Source organism: Haliotis rubra, unplaced genomic scaffold (genome assembly GCF_003918875.1).
Source record: "Haliotis rubra isolate DU_JTF1 unplaced genomic scaffold, ASM391887v1 Scf275, whole genome shotgun sequence".
Lineage (NCBI taxonomy): Eukaryota > Metazoa > Mollusca > Gastropoda > Lepetellida > Haliotidae > Haliotis > Haliotis rubra.
The window spans coordinates 1,225,263-1,246,193 of NW_025766836.1; the positions used below are offsets into that span (position 1 = coordinate 1,225,263).

The 20,931-nt window shown below is 39.5% G+C and overlaps 1 protein-coding gene across 1 annotated transcript in view; it reads right to left on the bottom strand.

Moving 5' to 3' along the window:
* Nucleotides 1–1,915: 1,915 nt before the first annotated feature.
* The window catches only part of LOC124280878 (zinc finger protein 721-like), a 37,530-nt gene continuing 18,514 nt past the window's right edge, over nucleotides 1,916–20,931 (bottom strand). The window contains exons 6-8 of the mRNA XM_046716868.1: nucleotides 18,765–20,892; nucleotides 15,002–15,055; nucleotides 1,916–4,913 (exon numbers count right to left, since the gene is read on the bottom strand). Coding sequence (XP_046572824.1) covers nucleotides 4,181–4,913; nucleotides 15,002–15,055; nucleotides 18,765–20,892 — 2,915 coding nt within the window. The 3' untranslated portion in view covers nucleotides 1,916–4,180. The remainder of the gene's footprint in view (nucleotides 4,914–15,001; nucleotides 15,056–18,764; nucleotides 20,893–20,931) is intronic.

Genomic DNA, 20,931 nt, shown 5'->3' on the forward strand with positions numbered 1-20,931 from the left:
TGTCTTTGACCCTCTACTACAGCTATACATAGCTCGCAGTAGAGGGAGATATGGATAGACACCTGTAATGGTGGCAGCGGAGAAGGAAAGTATTTCATAAGTATTTTAATCTGGGTCCAACTGTAACTTCATCTAGGGCTAATTCCACATTCTGTGAATACTGACACAGCAAGAATAAGATATTGTCTTTGACCCTTTACTACAGCTATACATAGCTCGCAGTAGAGGGAGATATGGACAGACACCTGTAATGGTGGCAGCTGAGAAGGAAAGTATTTCATAAGTTTTTTAATCTAGGTTCAACTGTAACGTCATCTGAGGTTAATTCCACATTCCAAAGATACTGACCCAGTAAGAACAAGACATTGTCTTTGACCCTCTACTACAGCTATACATAGCTCGCAGAAGAGGGAGATATGGATAGACACCTGTAATGGTGGCAACTGAGAAGGAAAGTATTTCATAAGTTTTTTAATCTAGGTTCAACTGTAACGTCATCTGAGGTTAATTCCACATTCTGTGAATACTGACACAGCAAGAACAAGACATTGTCTTTGACCCTTTACTACAGCTATACATAGCTCGCGGTAGAGGGAGATATGGATAGACACCTGTAATGGTGGCAGCGGAGAAGGAAAGTATTTCATAAGTTTTTTAATCTGGGTTCAACTGTAACGTCATCTGAGGTTAATTCCACATTCCACAGATACTGACACAGCAAGAACAAGACATTGTCTTTGACCCTCTACTACAGCTATACATAGCTCGCAGTAGAGGGAGATATGGATAGACACCAGCAATGATGGCAGCTGAGAAGGAAAGTATTTCATAAGTATCTTAATCTGGGTCCAACTGTAACGTCATCTGAGGTTAATTCCACATTCCAAAGATACTGACCCAGTAAGAACAAGACATTGTCTTTGACCCTCTACTACAGCTATACATAGCTCACAGAAGAGGGAGATATGGATAGACACCTGTAATGGTGGCAGCTGAGAAGGAAAGTATTTCATAAGTTTTTTAATCTAGGTTCAACTGTAACGTCATCTGAGGTTAATTCCACATTCCACAGATACTGACCCAGCAAGAACAAGACATTGTCTTTGACCCTCTACTACAGCTATACATAGCTCGCAGTAGAGGGAGATATGGATAGACACCAGCAATGATGGCAGCTGAGAAGGAAAGTATTTCATAAGTATTTTAATCTGGGTCCAACTGTAACGTCATCTAGGGCTAATTCCACATTCTGTGAATACTGACACAGCAAGAACAAGACATTGTCTTTGACCCTTTACTACAGCTATACATAGCTCGCGGTAGAGGGAGATATGGATAGACACCTGTAATGGTGGCAGCTGAGAAGGAAAGTATTTCATAAGTTTTTTAATCTGGGTTCAACTGTAACGTCATCTGAGGTTAATTCCACATTCCACAGATACTGACACAGCAAGAACAAGACATTGTCTTTGACCCTCTACTACAGCTATACATAGCTCGCAGAAGAGGGAGATATGGATAGACACCTGTAATGGTGGCAGCTGAGAAGGAAAGTATTTCATAAGTTTTTTAATCTAGGTTCAACTGTAACGTCATCTGAGGTTAATTCCACATTCCACAGATACTGACCCAGCAAGAACAAGACATTGTCTTTGACCCTCTACTACAGCTATACATAGCTCGCAGTAGAGGGAGATATGGATAGACACCAGCAATGATGGCAGCTGAGAAGGAAAGTATTTCATAAGTATTTTAATCTGGGTCCAACTGTAACGTCATCTAGGGCTAATTCCACATTCTGTGAATACTGACACAGCAAGAACAAGACATTGTTTTTGACCCTTTACTACAGCTATACATAGCTCACGGTAGAGGGAGATATGGATAGACACCTGTAATGGTGGCAGCTGAGAAGGAAAGTATTTCATAAGTTTTTTAATTTGGGTTCAACTGTAACGTCATCTGAGGTTAATTCCACATTCCAAAGATACTGACCCAGTAAGAACAAGACATTGTCTTTGACCCTCTACTACAGCTATACATAGCTCGCAGAAGAGGGAGATATGGATAGACACCTGTAATGGTGGCAGCTGAGAAGGAAAGTATTTCATAAGTTTTTTAATCTAGGTTCAACTGTAACGTCATCTAGGGCTAATTCCACATTCTGTGAACCCTCTTCACCAGCTATACAGAGCTCAGGGTAGAGGGATGCATGGATAGACAGCAGTAATGGCTACAGCTGAGATGGATCAGAAGAAAGTGTCTCATCATTTTATAACTTCCTATTGTAATGGTATCTACTGACTTAGCAAGAACAAGACCTTATTTGTCTTCCTTCAACCCTCTACACCAGCTATACATAGCTCACAACAGAGGGATACATGGATAGGCGGCAGTGATGAATGCAACTGAGAAGAAATGTGTTTCATCAGCATAAACTAAGATAATGGGAAATTTCAGGCCTGGGAGTTGTTGTTTCAAAGGAATTGATTGTTGATCTACTTTATAATCATATTATAATATATTCATAAACTAGTTATCATGTGCATCAAATATGAGGGTGCTTTTTGAGGACCTGAAGCCAGATTTCGAAGGGACAATGTATATAGAGACATTCAAAGCCAGTTGGTCGGACAAATCGCAAGAAGCTTGTAACAACAAATGATTATTTGACTTTCATCGAGATGAGCTAAACATGAGCTAAAGTTACAAGATTTCCTAGTCCTTGTGGATTTTGAAAAGATGCAAAAATTGATGGAAAGAAGGACGATATACAACACAAGAAAAGCTCACCTGACTTTAAGTCTGGGGAGCTGAAAAGCAAACTCTATGCATAATGGGATCCCTTTTTCAAAGAACATGGGGCTTGGACACATGAACTTCAAAATAGTTCATACATCTGTACTTCATAGGCACTTCTGAAACTACAGTAATACCCAGGGGCAACATACAGGATTTCTTTAATTTTTTCCTTTGTGTGTGTCCTATTTAACAGGTGACATGCATCCCCTGAAGCTATTTATTGTTTAACACAGATGATGCCTTCTGTGTGTCTTCGAGCAACTTGATGCTGTAAATGTTCCACCTACTCTCACCATAGTTTCTGGGCAGGATTTCATGATGCTGTGAATGTTCCACCCACACTCACCACACTTTCAGGGCAGGACTCCATGATGCCCTATATGCGTCTTCAGACAACCTGATGCTGTGAATGTTCCACCCACTCTCACCACACTTTCAGGGAAGGACTCCATGATGTCTTCTATGTGTCTTCAGACAACTTGATGCTCTGAATGTTCCAGCCACTCCATCACACTTTCAGGACAGGACTACATGATGTCTTCTGTGTGTCTTCAGACAACTTCATGCTGTGAATGTTCCACCCACACTCACCACACTTTCAGGGAAGGACTCCATGATGCCCTATATGCGTCTTCAGACAACCTGATGCTGTGAATGTTCCACCCACTCTCACCACACTTTCAGGACAGGACTACATGATGTTTTCTGTGTGTCTTCAGACAACTTCATGCTGTGAATGTTCCTCCCACTCTCATCACACTTTCAGGGCAGGACTACATGATGTCTTCTGTGTGTCTTCAGACAACTTCATGCTGTGAATGTTCCACCCACTCTCATCACACTTTCAGGGCAAGACTACATGATGTCTTCTGTGTGTCTTCAGACAACTTCATGCTGTGAATGTTCCACCCACTCTCATCACACTTTCAGGGCAAGACTACATGATGTCTTCTGTGTGTCTTCAGACAACTTCATGCTGTGAATGTTCCACCCACTCTCATCAGACTTTCAGGGCAAGACTGCATGATGTCTTCTATGTGTGTTCAGACAACTTGATGCTGTGAATGTTCCATCCACTCTTACCACACTTTCAGGGTAGGGCTCCATGATGCCCTATGGGTGTCTTCAGACAACTTGATGTTTTGATTGTTCCAACAACTCTCACCACACTTGAGGGCAGGATGACATTTGAACTGCTGTGAACGTTCCCTCCACTTTCAAGGAGAAACTCACTAATGGTGTCCTGTGCATGGCTTCAGACAACTTCATGGAGAGAATGTTAACATACCGGTACACTTTCAAGGCATGTGTATCTTCAGACAATGGACGCTGTGAATATTCCCCACACTTCTAGGGTTGGACTCAATGATGCTGTCTTTCATGTTTCATCATACTTCTGATTCTGCGATTCCATATGAAACCTCTTTTTGTGCATCTTCATGGTCCATGAAGTTGCGAACCCTTTCCCACACTCCTTACACTTATGAGGCTTGATTCCACTGTGACTTCCCATATGTCTCTGCAGGTTACCCGAAAGTGCAAACTCTTTCCCACATTCACCACATTTAAAAGGCTTGATTCCACTGTGAAGCCCCATGTGTACAGTCAGATTACTTCTTTGTGTAAATGTTTCTCCGCATTCACTACACTCATACGGCCTGATTCCACTGTGACTCAGCATGTGAGACTGCAGGGTAGCTGCTCGTGCAAACTCTTTCCCACATTCAGCACACTTAAAAGGCTTGATACCACTGTGAATTCTCATATGTGTCTTCAAATTACCTCTCAGTGTGAATGTTTTCTCACATTCACTACAGTTATAAGGCTTGAGTCCACTGTGACTGGTCATGTGACATTTCAGGCTGTCTGCTCGTCCAAACTCCTTCCCACATTCAGAACACTTAAATGGCTTGATACCACTGTGAATCTTTATGTGTGTCTTCAGAGTAGCTTTCAGTGGAAATGTTTTCCCACACTCACTGCACTCAAACGGCTTGAGTCCACTGTGACTCACCATATGTCTCTGTAAGTTCCTTGATGTTGTAAACACTTTCCCACACTCACCACACTCATATCGTTTCGCATTCACATCACTGTGGCTACTCATGTTTCTTCATGTGTGCCTCCAGATGACATTTGTTGTGAATTCTGTCACATTCCTTTCCACCCACACTGGACGTTTGAAACAAAACTCCATTATGCCATGACTCCTTCACTCAAAATGCTTTACTTGTACAATCTTTGTGTTTCTTGAGATGTGCCATTAACAGCAATGCTCAGTAACAGTGAGTGTGTCCACATGTGTCAGTTCGGATGTGGCTCTTGAGATCAAGTTGTCCATTATGACATTTGTTTCAATACCAGAGCTAGGATTCACTGGTTAATCTCTGTATCCATCATCAACTGGGGCTGTTATGGTGTTCGCTGAAAACAAAAAAAGTTTATTACTTTCTTTTTTTTTTCATACCGACCATGTCTATGCATTTTTGTTATAGATCTCTACAAACACTGTAACAGCAACCAGAGCTGTGACAATACTCACAATGTACAAAGATTTATGAATTGTGACATGATTGATTGATTGTGGTTTAATGCTGCACTCAGCAATATTTCAGCTATATGGCAGTGGTCTGTAAATAGTCGAGTCAGGAATAAAACAATCCAGTGATCATCATGAGCATTGATCTACACAACTGGGATACGATGACATGTGGCAACCAAGTCAGCAAGCCTGACCACCTGATCCCATAACTTGCCTCTCACGATTGTTCTTGATGAAGAACAATTCTAATCCGGATCTTCACAGGTCGTATTGTGAGATGAAAGACACAATGTGATTAAAGTATATTAAAACATTACTCCTTGTAACTCAACTATTTCAGATTAGAAACTAAAACAAACATCATGACAAACATCCAAACACTCAACGAAGCTGTACTAAATGTTACAGTACAGAAACAATCGCTGTCCCTTAACAAAGAATGCCTGGGAATTAAGTAGAATTTGTCTTCAGCAACCCAAAAGACACCAGGATCTGATGGGCAGGATTACTACTTGTCCCTGTATTAAAATTCTGCAGATTGATGATCATAAATGTAAATCACTGGATTGTCTGGTCCAGACTCAAACATTTACAAACATACAGCAGGAATATTGCTGAATGTATCATTGAACAAGAAAAGCATATTGTTTTGCATCACCATGATCATGATGATCACTGTGACTATCTGTAACATAATCATGAGGTAATGTGATCCATAATGCATCTATTTCTCAGTGAATGGTTGCTAACTATGCTGATAACACAATCACAATATCAGTTAAATATTTATCAGTGTTGCATTATTGTAATGCATCGTTGTTTCATTGCATTACAGCATGTAACTGGGATAATATCACATGCATCAAATAAGTCAGCAAGCCTGTCGCAATGATTAAAAGTGATGTTTGGAGACCAGTTCTATCATTATCACATAGATAATGAAAATAAACAAACCTACAGCCCAACTATCCTACATGTAAATTTGTCTCCATTACCATGATTACTGTGATCAAATATCCAAAATGTATCCAGTTCCTCACTTACCCCAATCGATGACACTCAAGCCATTTTCATTTATCAATGCGATTTTACACTGTCAATAAAAGCCACAAACGCATATATGGTGGTATGTCACAGGTATACTCAACTAATCCTGATTACCAGGATATCTTGGTTTTCAAAGGAAATAAATCACAACAAAGGCAATTCATTTTGAAAATAATGTGAATTATTCATGAAATGTCAGAGATCATAGTACCCTGAAATATATACTATTTTAGTAATAAAATCAACTGCATGATACATTTAGTGGGATCAGTACGTGAGTCTAGGTCAAAGGTCCCTCTGGACAAAAGGCCCCTGGTACAAAAGCCCCTCTGGACGAAAAAACCCTCGAAAAATAACCTAAAGCCCCTCACTTTATGTATGAAGAAATAATTAATGACATGAAAATGTGTATTGCTTCATAATATAATGACCCTAAATAATATATAAATTATTATTACCCACGTGGTAGTTTGTATAGGGGTTTCATAACAAAGTGTGTGTGATTTGATTGAGTAATACCTGAACTTTGACATTACCGGTACTACTTTCATCACTCATTCCATTCATGAATTTCATTCTGAGAGCATGTAAAACGAGAACACTTCTATGAAATTAAATATATAATTTTTTGTGTGGTAAAAAGCATAGGTCTTCAATCCTTTAATAACTATAATAATATTTCTGTACATAAAAATGAAAATATAACAATCTAAATAAGTAAACAAATACGTCTACTAGTCTATTGTGAGTGTAAACAAATATGGCATCGCCCGTAAAAGTTAATGATTGCAGCAAAATTGAAGGACAACTGGTTGGAAGAGTTGTAAATACTATCAGCCCATTGAATACCGGTACCTTCAGCGTATATGTTGTCAGGACTGCACAGGGAGTTTCTAACACACAACCTAAAAAGATGAGCAGCGCTCTTGTATCTTGATCACTGCCACTGTCAGCCTCGTCCTGCACAAAAAATGTGTTCTACTGCAACTGCCATGCCTCCCGTGGTTTCTCATGTAGAGGGTAAAAACATGTTATTCACATTCGGCTTCTGCTGCCGCTCCTAATGCTTCCTTTTATCTGCTTGTTTGTGAACAGTTCTCAACATGACGACTTACCCGACAGTGATGCCGACTGACATTCAGGAGAGATTTAGGTCACGTAGTTAAAGCTTACATGCAACGCAGAACACAACTTTGCAGATTCTGATACTTTTCGGTATGGGTGAGTGAGTGAGTTAAGATTTAAAGTCACATTGGCAATATTTCAGCCATATCGTGACTAAGACTAGTTCTAAATTCATAATACATACATATAATATATAAAACCCTGTCAACGAAGGACAGTAAAACCACTAGATTATCACAGATTGAGTTAAAACTAGCTAGCATATATCCTTAAAACTTTCGGTATGGACTTACAGTAACAAATTATCAAAAATGCAAATTCAACCTATAAAGTTGAAAAATAACTGGCTGGGTTCGGTATCCCTGCTGCTTAGTTTCAAGGTTAGTAAACCCAAGTACACAATATTGCACTCTTGATTTGCGATTGTACGCTTATAATTTTGTTTATTTGTTTTTTCATAATCAGCAATGCATATCATATGTCATGAATAAATGATAATTGTGTTTTAATTATGTTTATTTTGTTGGTTGCATCTAAGCTGTAAGTTTAAAATGCTTACACTTTACAACTTATACAAGTGTTTTGATGAATTACATTATTGCATTTGAAACCAAATCCTCAATTGAAATGAATTATATTTTGGTCTGTATGTAAACTTTACTTTAATTGAGGTAATTTGCTCAAGTATGAGCAAGGTGTATACATTTCTGTGAAAAACATTTGACTAATACTTGATCAAACTAAAATTATTTACTAATTACATATTTATAGGATATCAAACGAGCTTCCCCTTTCATATCAAGTATATGTTTTGAGTGAAATAATTTTGCTTTGTCACAAGCTTTAGTGAGTGACTCAGCAAAATTATTTCACGAGAGACATAAAGTTGATATGAAATTGGAACGAGTTTTGTATCCTATTTATTACCCACGTTCTAAAAAATGAAAATTTCCCTAAAAAATGAAAACATCATTAAAATAAAGCAATAATTTGCCTTCCTATATAGAACCCCACAACAGAGAATAATACAAAATGTACATCATATTGGTGATTAGAATGTCAACCGCTTCACTCCAGGAAAATGTATGCTGCTTAGAGGCAATGTACTTCCTATAACTAGTCAAGAAAATATGCAAATGAAGACAGAATCAAGTCTGTGTAATAGGTCTGGTGTGTATGATTTGCAATACACTCATTTCCTTTATAGGTGGCAGACTTTCTGAGTAAGAAATTATCACACTTTCTCCATATTGTTTACATTGATACAATAAAATACTTAAAGGGCGACTGATCCAGAGCAATTTCAGTGGACTGGGTGTTGCTTTTGTTATTGTTTTTCTCCAGTGAGTACCCGGATGATATCCCAGAATTCATGACTGGTTTGTTACCTCTGATGTGCCACCCTTACGCGCAACTGTTAGTATAAGTATAGACTGATCAACAAAGATAAAATCTTTTTTTACTCGATAATCTTATGTTGATTTTGTTGTAAAATTATGTAGACTTTGATGAATAATTTGGTTTCTTATACAAAAATATTCACTTTGATAAAAATGCTGATTTTGATGTAAAATTTTGATTTCATAGTAATGTTGACTTTATAAAAATGTTAACGTAAATGGATGTAGAATTTGATTTAAGAAATGGTTTGACCTTGAATTTGGTAAGAAGCCTGATATAATAGCATTGTTTTGAAAGTAAGGCTAACTAAGTACATGGGAAGTCTTGGGGAGAGTAGTGAGCTTGGGTTCACTACTAGTCAATCTGAATGTTGTATTAAATGGCATTATTTTGATAACAAATGAAAACATTTTAAGTTTAACCATCTGCCAGTGGTAAAAAATGTTAGGACTGAAAGAACGAAGTCAATGTACTTCTTTACATTATGTCTTATAATCCTAATTAGTTTATGATCATATTTGTATGCATTTTGAAACTTAATAAAATGCACACGATCTGCTTATACTAAGTGAATTTATAACATGACTGTAAATCTAGACATCTTATAGATTGCCAACGTGTATCATATTTCACACACAGCCCTAAGTGTGACCTAGTGTATGTTGTCTGTCTCATTACACTTCACGAAAAAAAAAAGTGATTCTGTTGAATGCCATAACAAATAAATACAAGAAGACAAAGTCATCAATATCCCCCACAATGGCAAAATACTCTTCATGATTATGTCAAATATTTAGGTGTGTATATAGAAAAGTGGAAGGAGAGTATTGAAAGGTTTTTAAAGTTCTGCTCCAGAAAGCAGCACTAACACCAATTTCAGGCTAAGTCAAACTTGTTGCCATGGAAATGCCAAAAATATTTTATTCAGAATTTCAAAACTACCAAAAGGCACCAGTACACCACCAGACCAATCTATGTGCCAAGTTTGGTGAAGAAACATTGAACGGTTTTAGAGTTCTGCTCCAGAAAAGAGCACAACCACCAATTTCAGTCTAAGTCAAACTTGTTGCCATGGAAACGCCATGAATATTTTATTCAGAATTCCAAAACTACCAAAAGGCACAAGTACACCACCAGACCAATCTATGTGCCAAGTTTGGTGAAGAAATAGTGAACAGTTTTCGAGTTCAGCTCCGGAAAAGAGCACTACTACAATTTCAGGCTAAGTCAAACTTGTTGCCAAGGAAACGCCAAAAATATTTTATTCAGAATTCCAAAACTACCAAAAGGCACCAGTACACCACCAGATCTATCTATGTGCCAAGTTTGGTGAAGAAATATTGAACGGTTTTAGAGTTCTGCTCCGGAAAAGAGCACTACCACTAATTTCAGTCAAAGTCGAACTTGTTGCCATGGAAACGCCAAAAATATTTAATTCAGAATTCCAAAACTACCAAAAGGCACCAGGACACCACCAGATCCATGTAGGTGCCTAGTTTGGTGAAGAAATATTGAACGGTTTTAGAGTTCTGTCATGTCATGTGTCTTTTAACAGTCTTATATGCGAAAAAGTGATCTATCGTTTCAGGTTTTTCACATTGGTGTATAGTCCCATTGGTCACCCAAGATAGCACACCTGGCAACTAATTGCATGATGTTCGCCATTCTTTGAAAAAGTAATTCAGTTAACCAATAATGAGCACACAATCAATGTACTGGCGGTTAATCCTTTGAAGGAAGGACGCTGTTTTTACAAAGAGACTTTACCACAGGGTGTATTCAGTATAGATTAGTAAATCTACATACATAAACACTACTTTTTGACAAATCCGCTGTGCAGGATATAAGCAATTAATCAATCAGCGTGTTATCGGTTAATCCTTTGACTGATGTTTGTTTTGTAAATCAGCTGATAATTCCTCTTACTGCACTTCCGTGCGCATATTACATAAGATGTAATACAGTTGCCACATCAGACCCCAATTTATAATGATGAGTACTTACCCCAAACACGAGAAATGCCAAATGGGAACATTTGTCAGGTAATCTGAGTGGTGTTATCACTTATTATACCTGTTATAATTCATTACCTGACCATCAAGTGAATAAAGACAAATAACGTGTAGGTTTACTACCAAACAAGGGTTACAGCAAGAGAGTAGTAATCGCTGTATTCCATGCAAGTTTGATTGCCTGAAAAAAAACCTTATGGTCCGGCACTGTTTTGAGGATACGAACGGAACTTCATTGTTACATAAGAAATATATATAAGCATTTGCTGTGTAATTAGTTAAAAAATGTATATACCTTTGTACCTAAGTAAAATTTCAGGGTTTTTTTGCAATGGCAAAGTGGGTTTGTTTAGTTTATGGATTCAAATGTATCAAATGTGTGTTTTTGATACCATAGCATACGTAATAGACATCATATTTTTAAATGATTAAATATCAAGCTAAAAACACAGAAATAGGATCAAATTGGATCAGTCACTATACCATCCAAACATTTGAAAATCTGAAAAAGCCTACACTGCTGGGATACCTTTTTACAATCAGACAAGAATTACCAGGGATATTTTCAAATAATGGCATCTGATGGGCATCCACCCTTCCTAATATTCCACTGATTAGGTTGAAGAAATTCTGCCAAGGTGGACAGTAGCCCAGTCCCCGTGTCCATCACGGTCGAGGGAGCACGGGCTGACCAGTTTGCAGCTAGGTTTCGTAATATAGACAGTTGGCTGGAAACATTAATCACTCTTGATCAGTGGCCCTTAAAACACTTCATAAAAAAATGTTATCCACGAATTTAGGTTACGGTTCTGTGTAACTTATAAGAGCAGTGAGAAATGTTTATTCATTTATGAAATACATGAATCCAGGGGCTTTTGACAGAGCGAGGGGCTTTTGGTCGAAGGGCTTTTGCACCAAAGGGCTCTTGGTCGGTAAGCATTTCGAACAAAGCCATATTAGTGAGAATCATGAACACAAAGACAGAAGTCTCATTCCCCGAAACTTCTTTTCAGGAAGAAAATGCATTACAATTCACGTTTCCGGACTGAAAGAGGACGAAGTCGAGACATGTGGCGCGAGGCGGTGGTTCCCCCAAATAAATTAATTATTCCACAAAACCTGCTCGTATCATATCCCTACTCGAACGTTTACTGTGGATTTCAAAACTGGGGGTGGATATGACGCACTCTTACCTTTGCATGACACAGCTCTATGTCGTGAAAAACTACTGGGACCTCCAAGTAGATTGTCTGCGGCCGGCCTTTCCGTTTCTCCAGTCTCTCGCGTCGTCTGCCTCCAGGGGTGGTTATGAAAGGGACGTCACTCTATGTTAAAGCATACACTCAGTCTGGTTCCCGTGGTCGGCTGCGCTTACGCTTTTGAAACTGCGCAGCAGACCACGGGAACCAGACTGGGGTCAGCGGGAAATAGACTGGACTCAGCCCCACTTCCCCTAAGACATTTATGACGTCGTGAGGGAAATAAAAAGAAGCTTAATCCATAAAAATATCATGGACATCTATGTACAGCTTCTAAATGCCACTGAAAGACATTTATGACCTTCTTGTTCGAGGCCGCCATGTTCGAGGAGTGCTCAAAGTCTGGTTGCTCATGGTGATAATCTTAAACAATTCATATTAAGTCATTCTAAACCCCTAGACGCTATATGTGTGCAGGAGAATTCTTATGATGGCCGGAGAGCAGTTTTAAAATTAATGTTTACAAGTGTCAGTTTCCGCCACGACAAAATCACGGACAGTCCAAAGGTCACGAATCCTCGTCGGGAAGGCTGTGCAATATTTGCTAGACGGATATGTTCTTCATAGAGCAGTTAAGGTGACGCCGCATAAGGTACCCAAAACTGCTCGAATCCAATGCAGTTAAATGTTCTTTGACGACAATAAATCTGTCACAGTGGTTAATGTTTACAGCACTTGAAAACCTATAAACGATTAACGGCTTGTGAAATAAACACAGGATGAGTTTGGTCTCTAGTTCATTTGTAGTTCATGATGGTAAATTATCCGTGTGGATTTGGGGAGATAGTTGTTTTGTACCTCGGACCTTTTGATTATATTCCCCTCATTAGCTCCTAAATGTAACTAAGATGTATTCCAAGTAGTGATCACTTCACAGTATTTTCTTGATTTTAGTTAAGTGTGAACATGCCAATTGGTCCATTCTTCTTCTCTTTGTGAGGAACATATTTTATCATCCAAAACTGTGTTCCACTAGAGATAATGCCTGTGTGACATCAAACTAGGACGTATATAGAGAACACCACACTCGGTCTCATTACATACGAATTATACGAAACGAGTGTCCTTCCTGTGGTATCTGACCTAGCGAAAGCGAACGAGTGTCCTTCCTGTGGTATCTGACCGAGCGAAAGCGAGGTCAGATAACATAGGAAGTCACGAGTTTCGTATAATTCGTATGTAATGGGACCGAGTGTGGTATTTTATTTATTACCCACGTCTTACATGCATTAAATTGACAAAATAGCGTAATTTTGTTATGTTTTTGGTTTCAAACCGAAACCGGCTTCATAAAGAGGTTGCGGAAGACTTTTGTACTGTAGTACAATATTTGCATGACGTCACACTGTAATGACGTCACTGCCTTGGTAACCGACGTCACGATGCATGTCAGTTGTCATCGCCTCGTACAGCCTCCTACAGTAAACTACTCCGTAGCACCTCGTTTCTTGGTTTCCAGTTGCTTCATTCGGCTAACATCACTGGTGGAAACATTACGTTTATGTTTTTCGACGGATATAATGTCTCAGTTCGACTCACAATTATTCAGCGACACGGCAACGTTCGCAATGTTTACATTCCCACAATGCATTTATAAGTTGCAGAATGAATGAATTCACGTGTTTGTTACGAATGAAAAAATAGTTACGTCAGAATGTGACCTAATTGAGAAGTCATTGGTTATCCAATCACATCATTAGAATCTCAGATCAAGTCGTTACGACACAGGTCAACGCGATACGACACTCGTGTGACGTACGAGATTAGTATGCAACTACCCATACGTTGACCTCGTGGGTAATACATTTAGGGGATAACTGTACTGTGTTTGACGAATTGGGGACGTATACCAGTGGTTATATAGCCGCAAATTTACTTATATCGGCGACGCGTAAGCGGAGCCGATATAACGTTAAATTTGCGGCTATATAACCACCGGTATACGTCCCCAATTCGTCAAACACAGTACAGTTATCCCCATTCTAATTCAACTCGTTTTACGCTGTTTTTTCGTGAAAGAAATTCATTATTTAAACCAGGTCAAAGTTCCTCTAGGTCAAAGGTTAATCATATCACTCCTTCAACTTACACCATCGCCAGAGAAAGTAGTTCCCTTTTCAAACTACACACGTTTATTATGTGCACACAGACTAAATTTGACAATGATGAATAGATCATAGTATTATAGATAAAATGGACGGTATTATGATGAAACCGCCCTCTAGTTACAGAAATGAGCGGCCCGCTGATTCCTCAACTACGGGCCATTATCAGTTCTGTTGTCAAATGACGTCATAGCAGGTGACGTCACGCTCCATAATGACGTCATAAACCTTGTTTCATGATCTAACAGTGTTGGGTCAACAGCCCGTTGCGAGTAAGTTGTTTGAACTTAAAATTAAATTTATGATACTGTTTTGTCTTTTTTAACACAAATTCCACCCATTTTAGCTGGATAGGGGAGTTAATTGACCAATGGCTTCTGCAAATGACAATGTCCTGCGAAACAGCGTTACCCCAATAGTGTAGGGATACATTCAAAGGTTTCGGTGAATCGGTTTTCAAATTGCGACCGTATATGCTGATTATACGGTCGTCTGAAATTTATAGCATTGACCAAAATCAGAACTCGTGTGCTACATACTAAGTTGAATTAGAATGGGGTTATGGGTTGATATACCCTCTATGTTTGATTATGTTCCATGAGACCCGGATGCGTCTAGGAAGGAACGTGACGAGTTTCATTGTTAGTGTACACAGATTCACTCCATTAACTTGTTTGGTCTACACTTAAAAGTATAAGAGGTTCTCACATCCGTTGTCCTCTACCCTGTTTAGGCGGAGACCTGTGGCCAATATTCAGAAGGCTATTGCACAAAAACTCAAAGACTCTTATGAAACTACATTTTTACGTGACATCTCTGCTACCATGTTGGACAGTACCTCTGACTTGACAACACAGTTCTCTTTCGATGAACATAAAAGATAAAAGTGGCATATTAAAACAACCAATTCCTCTCCTGGAGCAGATGAGTTAAATTTCACGCCGCACTCAGCAATATTCCAGCTATATGGCGGCGGTCTGTAAATAATCGAGAATGAACCAGACAATCCAGCGTGAGCATCGATCTACACATTTGGGATACATGACATCTGTCAACCAAGTCAGCGACCCTGACCACCTGATCCCATTAGTCGCCTCTTACGACAAGCATGGGTTACTGAAGATCCATTCTAACCCGGATCTTCATGCAATTAAGAGCACATTCCTCGATACCGAGAAAGCTTACGATTTGATTGGAGAAAAGGATTTCTTTTCAAATTAAACACTTGGGGATCAATGGCAATATGTGAGAAGGATTTACTCATTTCTTTCTGAAAGGATTAATCAAGCCCGTATTGGTGAATACTTTTGTGGTAACAGGTTTGTATGTGACTGATTCAGAAATATTGAGACATCTTTACGGTGTGGTTTCCCGGTCCGAATCTGGTGCAAGAATGATAACAAGGCGTAAAATTCCTTCAGGCATAATCTTGGCATGGGCGGATCCAGACTTTGTGGGTGTGTGCGTGCGTGCGTGCGTGCGTGCGTGCGCGACAAAATTTGTTAAATGACCATTGAAAATCTCGTGTGCACCCCTCCTTTCTCAAAAGTGTGCACCCCATCCCCACCCCACTTTCTCAAAAAGCTGTATCCGACCCTGCTTGGTAGCCACAAATAGAAACAGCGCGAGTATAAGCGGGGAATCGAACCGAGGTCTTTGACGTGACGAGCGACTGCTCTAACCACTAGGCTACCCTACCGTCCCTCTCCACTGTGAAATGAAGTTTTCCCTGCTTGAGAAGCAAAATAAAACCAGCTCTGCAACTACTTAAAGATAGTTGATTATTGTTCGCTCGTCAGGCGAAGGACATGGGTTCGATTCCCCACATGGCTACAATGTGTCAGACCCATTTCTGGTGTCCTCCACCTTGATATTGCTAAACGAATGCCCACTCAATCGCTTTTCATACATGAGAGAACACTGTAAATAAGACAAAAAGAGTTCATGGCCCACCTAATTAATCATTCAGTAAGAAAAACTCCATAATATAAAGTCCGTGGTATCGTTCAGTGCAGGAAGGTTGATGAATAAACTGCAATTCCTTTCAGTGGCAGGGAATGGCATCGGACATCATTTTGTCACCGATACATCAAATTTTGAAATTTCCTCCACGTCTAGTATAACACTTCTTGAAAGCTTTACTGAGGCCTTGGATGTTGTAACCTTGATCAAACAACTTTTGAGCAAGAGTGTCATGACGCTCTTTGAAATAGACACCAAAGGCTGGAGCTCCACATAAATGGAATCTTGACTGTTGGAAGTTGACTGACTGACTGACTGAGTTTGGTTTTACGCTGCTTTTAGCAATATTCCCGCAATATCACGGCGGGGGACACCAGAAATGGGCTTCACTCATTGTACCCATGTGGGGATTCGAACCCGGTTGTTCGGCGCGACAAGCCAACGCTTTAACCACTAGACTACCCCACCACCCCGTTGGAAGTTGAAATCATCCTTTTTGTCATATAGCCTTGTATAGTTTTTTTGGTCACTCTCAATATTTATGCATAGATTCAAAACCACTGTTTCAATCTGTTAGTAACAATGGTTCTGGACTTCATCTGTTTCCAATTTTGGAGTGGTGATACCCTTTGAATCACCATGTGACTGATGATGGGATGCTTGGGAAAGGTGTTCCCAAGATTGTTATGAACCAGCCTTTATATGTTGTGCAACAAAGTTTCAACTGTTATACATCATACCTGCAAGCTGCAGTGGTGTTCTATTTTTAAACTTGTACTAGATTAATTCCACAATCATCAGCCATTGGGAGAATTTTCCAGCATCTTTTTCTTATGTATATAAGCAGGTGGTCAGGCGCACTGACTTGGTTGACACATCGTATACCAGGGGCGTAGCTGCCATATAGGCAAAAAGGCAATTGCCTACACATAATTTTGTAAAAAAAAAAAATTAAATAAAGGAAATGATAAATTTGAAAGAAAAATGTCACAGGTGAATTTATTTCAACATGCTGAAAGCATTGATATGTACGAATAATAATTGCACTCTAATCGTTTTGCCTACACATAATAACTGGCTCAGATACGCCCCTGTGTACCAATTGCAAAGATCGATGCTCATGCTGTTGATCACGGGATTGTCTCGTTCAGACTCGATTATTTACAGACCGCTGCCATATAGCTGGAATATTGCTGTGTGTGGCCTAAAACTAATCTCACTCACTCTTAGATATAAGGGGAATTGCCTCTCATCTCACATTACACCTCTCGCCACAATAACATCAGCATTGTATGTGATGATCATACCCTGGACACTCTCCAGCATAGCTTTTAGCAGAGGTTACTTACGGATGTAGAAAGGGTTATTTCACTTCTATTCCAAGTAGAATTACTGTTGCTGAGTGGTGAATATTACCATCATTGTCCTTATTTGCAATAATCACTGCTCTCGTATAATATCACTTCTGAATTTGTACAACCACCCAATCTTATACAGCAATAGTGATACATTTGAATCGATCTTTTAACTTAGTTAATTTTAGAATACAATAGTTACTTCTAGAACATGTTTTTGTTGTATGTTGGTTTCACCTCTAGTTCTTTATGGAACGATTTCCGGTTAACTGTTTATTTTAAACTTTGGAAAACAGCAGGTACGAACAAAACACTGAAAGGGCAGAATTCCACTGTGACACATGTGCTCTTTCATGTCACTCAAGGGGACGAGAAGTTCTCCCATATTCCCTACATTAACATCAAGTGAAGATCTTCAAATGGATTCTTTCCCCCAGTCAGTACATTGCTATGGTGTGATTCCAGTGTCAGGCTTGGTTTCACCATGATCACTTATGTGTCTCTGCAGATCAGATAAATGTATAAATGTTTTTCTCCTCACACTCGCCACACTGCAAACTTGTGCAAAGGCATAATTTTACTTTGACATGGGTGCTTTTTCAAGTCATTTAAATTTTTAAAAATCCCACCACAGTCCTGACACATACTAGTATATGGCTAGAATTGTGGTTCCTCAGATGGGCCTGCACAGCACAAGAGTGTGTAAATGTTTTATCACACTGACTACACTGATAAGGTTCTATTTTACTTAGAATAATGTGGTTCCCCAAGCTGCCTGATTTTACAAATTCTTTCCCACTATCAGTACACTGCTAAGCTTTATTCTAGTGAAACATCATATCAGCAAATTCTACGTAGGTCATATGAACGTGCAAATTCTTCCCAACATTCAACACACTGAAAAGGCTTCACTACATTATGAATCTTGAAATGGGTCTGCAGGTGACTTGGAAGTTTAAATGCTTTCCCACATTCATCACACACATGAGGCTTGATTTTGATGTAACTTTCTGTGTCTGTGCAGGTCAGATGAATGTGTAAATTCTTCCCCACACTCAACACACTGAAAAGGCTTCACCTCTCTGTGACAAATGTGGCTTTTCATGTCATTTAAGTTCGCAAAAGATCCCCCACATTTCTTACACATATATGGCTAGACTCCACTGTGATTCCTCAGATGGATCTGCATGGCACATGTGTGTGTAAATGTTTTCTCACACTGATTACACTGATAAGGTTTGATCCTTCTTTGATCCCTCATATGGTACTTCAAGCTACCTGACTGCGTGAATCTTTTCCCACATTCAGTACACTCATATGGCTTGATGCCACTGTGAATCTTCAAGTGTCTGTTCACGCTGCCTGCATGTGCAAATTCTTTATCACATTCTTCACACTTAAAATTCTTGATTCCACTGTGATGACTCAAATGAGTGCGCAGTTCTTTTAACTGGCGGAATGTTTTATCACACTCGCCACACTGATAAGGCTTGGTTACACTATGAGTCCACATATGTTTCTTCAGGCTCTTTGATCGTAGGAATTGTTTACCACACTCAGTACACTGATATGGCTTGATTCCACCATTTTCAAATGAGCCCTTTCCACTGTGAACCTTCAAATGTGCCCGTAGTTCACTTTGTAGTTTATATCTTTTATCACATACACTGCACGCATGAGGCTTTGTACTGTGACTTCTCATGTGATTCTTCAGTAAACCTGAGTTTTTAAATTCTTTTCCACATTCATTACACTGTGGCTTGACTGCACTGTGACTGGTCATGTGTGTATTCAGGTGACCAGATTGTCTAAATTCTTTCCCACATTCCGTACACTGAAAGGGTTTCACTCCGCTGTGAATCCTTAAGTGATTCCTCAGGGTAGAGAGACATGTAAATCTTTTCCCACACTCCTTACACAGGCAAGGCTTGATTCCACTGTGACTCCTAATGTGGACCTTCAGGGAAGACGAATGTTTAAACTCTTTCCCACATTCACCACACTTGAAATGCTTGATTTCGCTGTGACTGATCAAATGAGTCCGCAGTTCAACCAATTGTTTAAACGTTTTCCCACACTCTTCACACTGATAAGGCTTGATTCCACTGTGTCTCAACATGTGTCTTGTCAGTCTACATGATTGTGCGAATTTTTGCCCACATTCAGTGCACTCATAAGGCTTGATTCCACTGTGAATCCTTAAATGAATGCGCAGGCAAGTTGAATTTGTAAACGCTTTCTCACACTCACCACACTGATAAGGCTTGATTCCACTGTGAACCCTCATGTGTGTCCGGAGATCACCTGGAAGTTTATATCTTTTATCGCACACACTGCACTCATAAGGCTTGATTGTACTGTGACTGCTCATGTGTGTCTTCAGGTGACCAGACTGTTTAAATTCTTTCCCACATTCAGCACACTTAAAAGGCTTCACTCCGCTGTGAATCCTCAAATGATTTCGCAGGAAAGCTGCTTGTGTAAACGTTTTCCCACACTCATTACACAGATAAGGCTTGACTCCACTGTGAGTAGCTACATGTTTCTTCAGGGAACATGATTGTGTAAATTCTTTCCCACATTCTCCACACTTGAAATTCTTTATTCCACTGTGAATTCTCGAATGAAGTTTGAGGGCACTTGATTGTGTAAACGTTTTCCCACACTCATTACACTGATAAGGCTTGATTCCACTGTGTGTCAACATGTGTGTTGTCAGGTTACTTGATTTTGTGAATTGTTTACCACATTCAGAACATTGATAAGGCTTGATTCCACTATGAATAGTCAACTGAGTTTTGAGGGCACTTTCAGTGTGAACCTTCATGTGTGTCAGCAGATCACCTGGAAGTTCATATCTTTTATCACACACAGTACACTCATAAGGCTTGATTGTACTGTGACTGGTCATGTGTGTCTTCAGGTGACCAGACTGTTTAAATTCTTTCCCACATTCAGTACACTTGTAAGGCTTCACTCCGCTGTGAATCCTGAACTGAGTTTTCAGGGGATCTGCGAAAGTAAGCTTTTCCCCACATTCATTATAAGTAAAAGACTGCTTTGCTGGAACCTCACAACCTTTGTGTTTCTTGAGATCACCTGTTTCCGTCATACCTTTCTCACAGTCAGTGTTTCTACCTGTTTCAACAACAGGCTCTTTTCCAAGACCAGTTGTTTCCAGTAATGCTCTCTCATAGTCAGTGTTTGCACCTGTGTCAGTAAGGGGTTCTTGTTTGTGATCATGTGTTTCCAGCAATTCTCTCTCACAGTCAGTGTTTGCACCTTTATCAGTAACAGGTTCTTGTTTCATGTCATCTACAC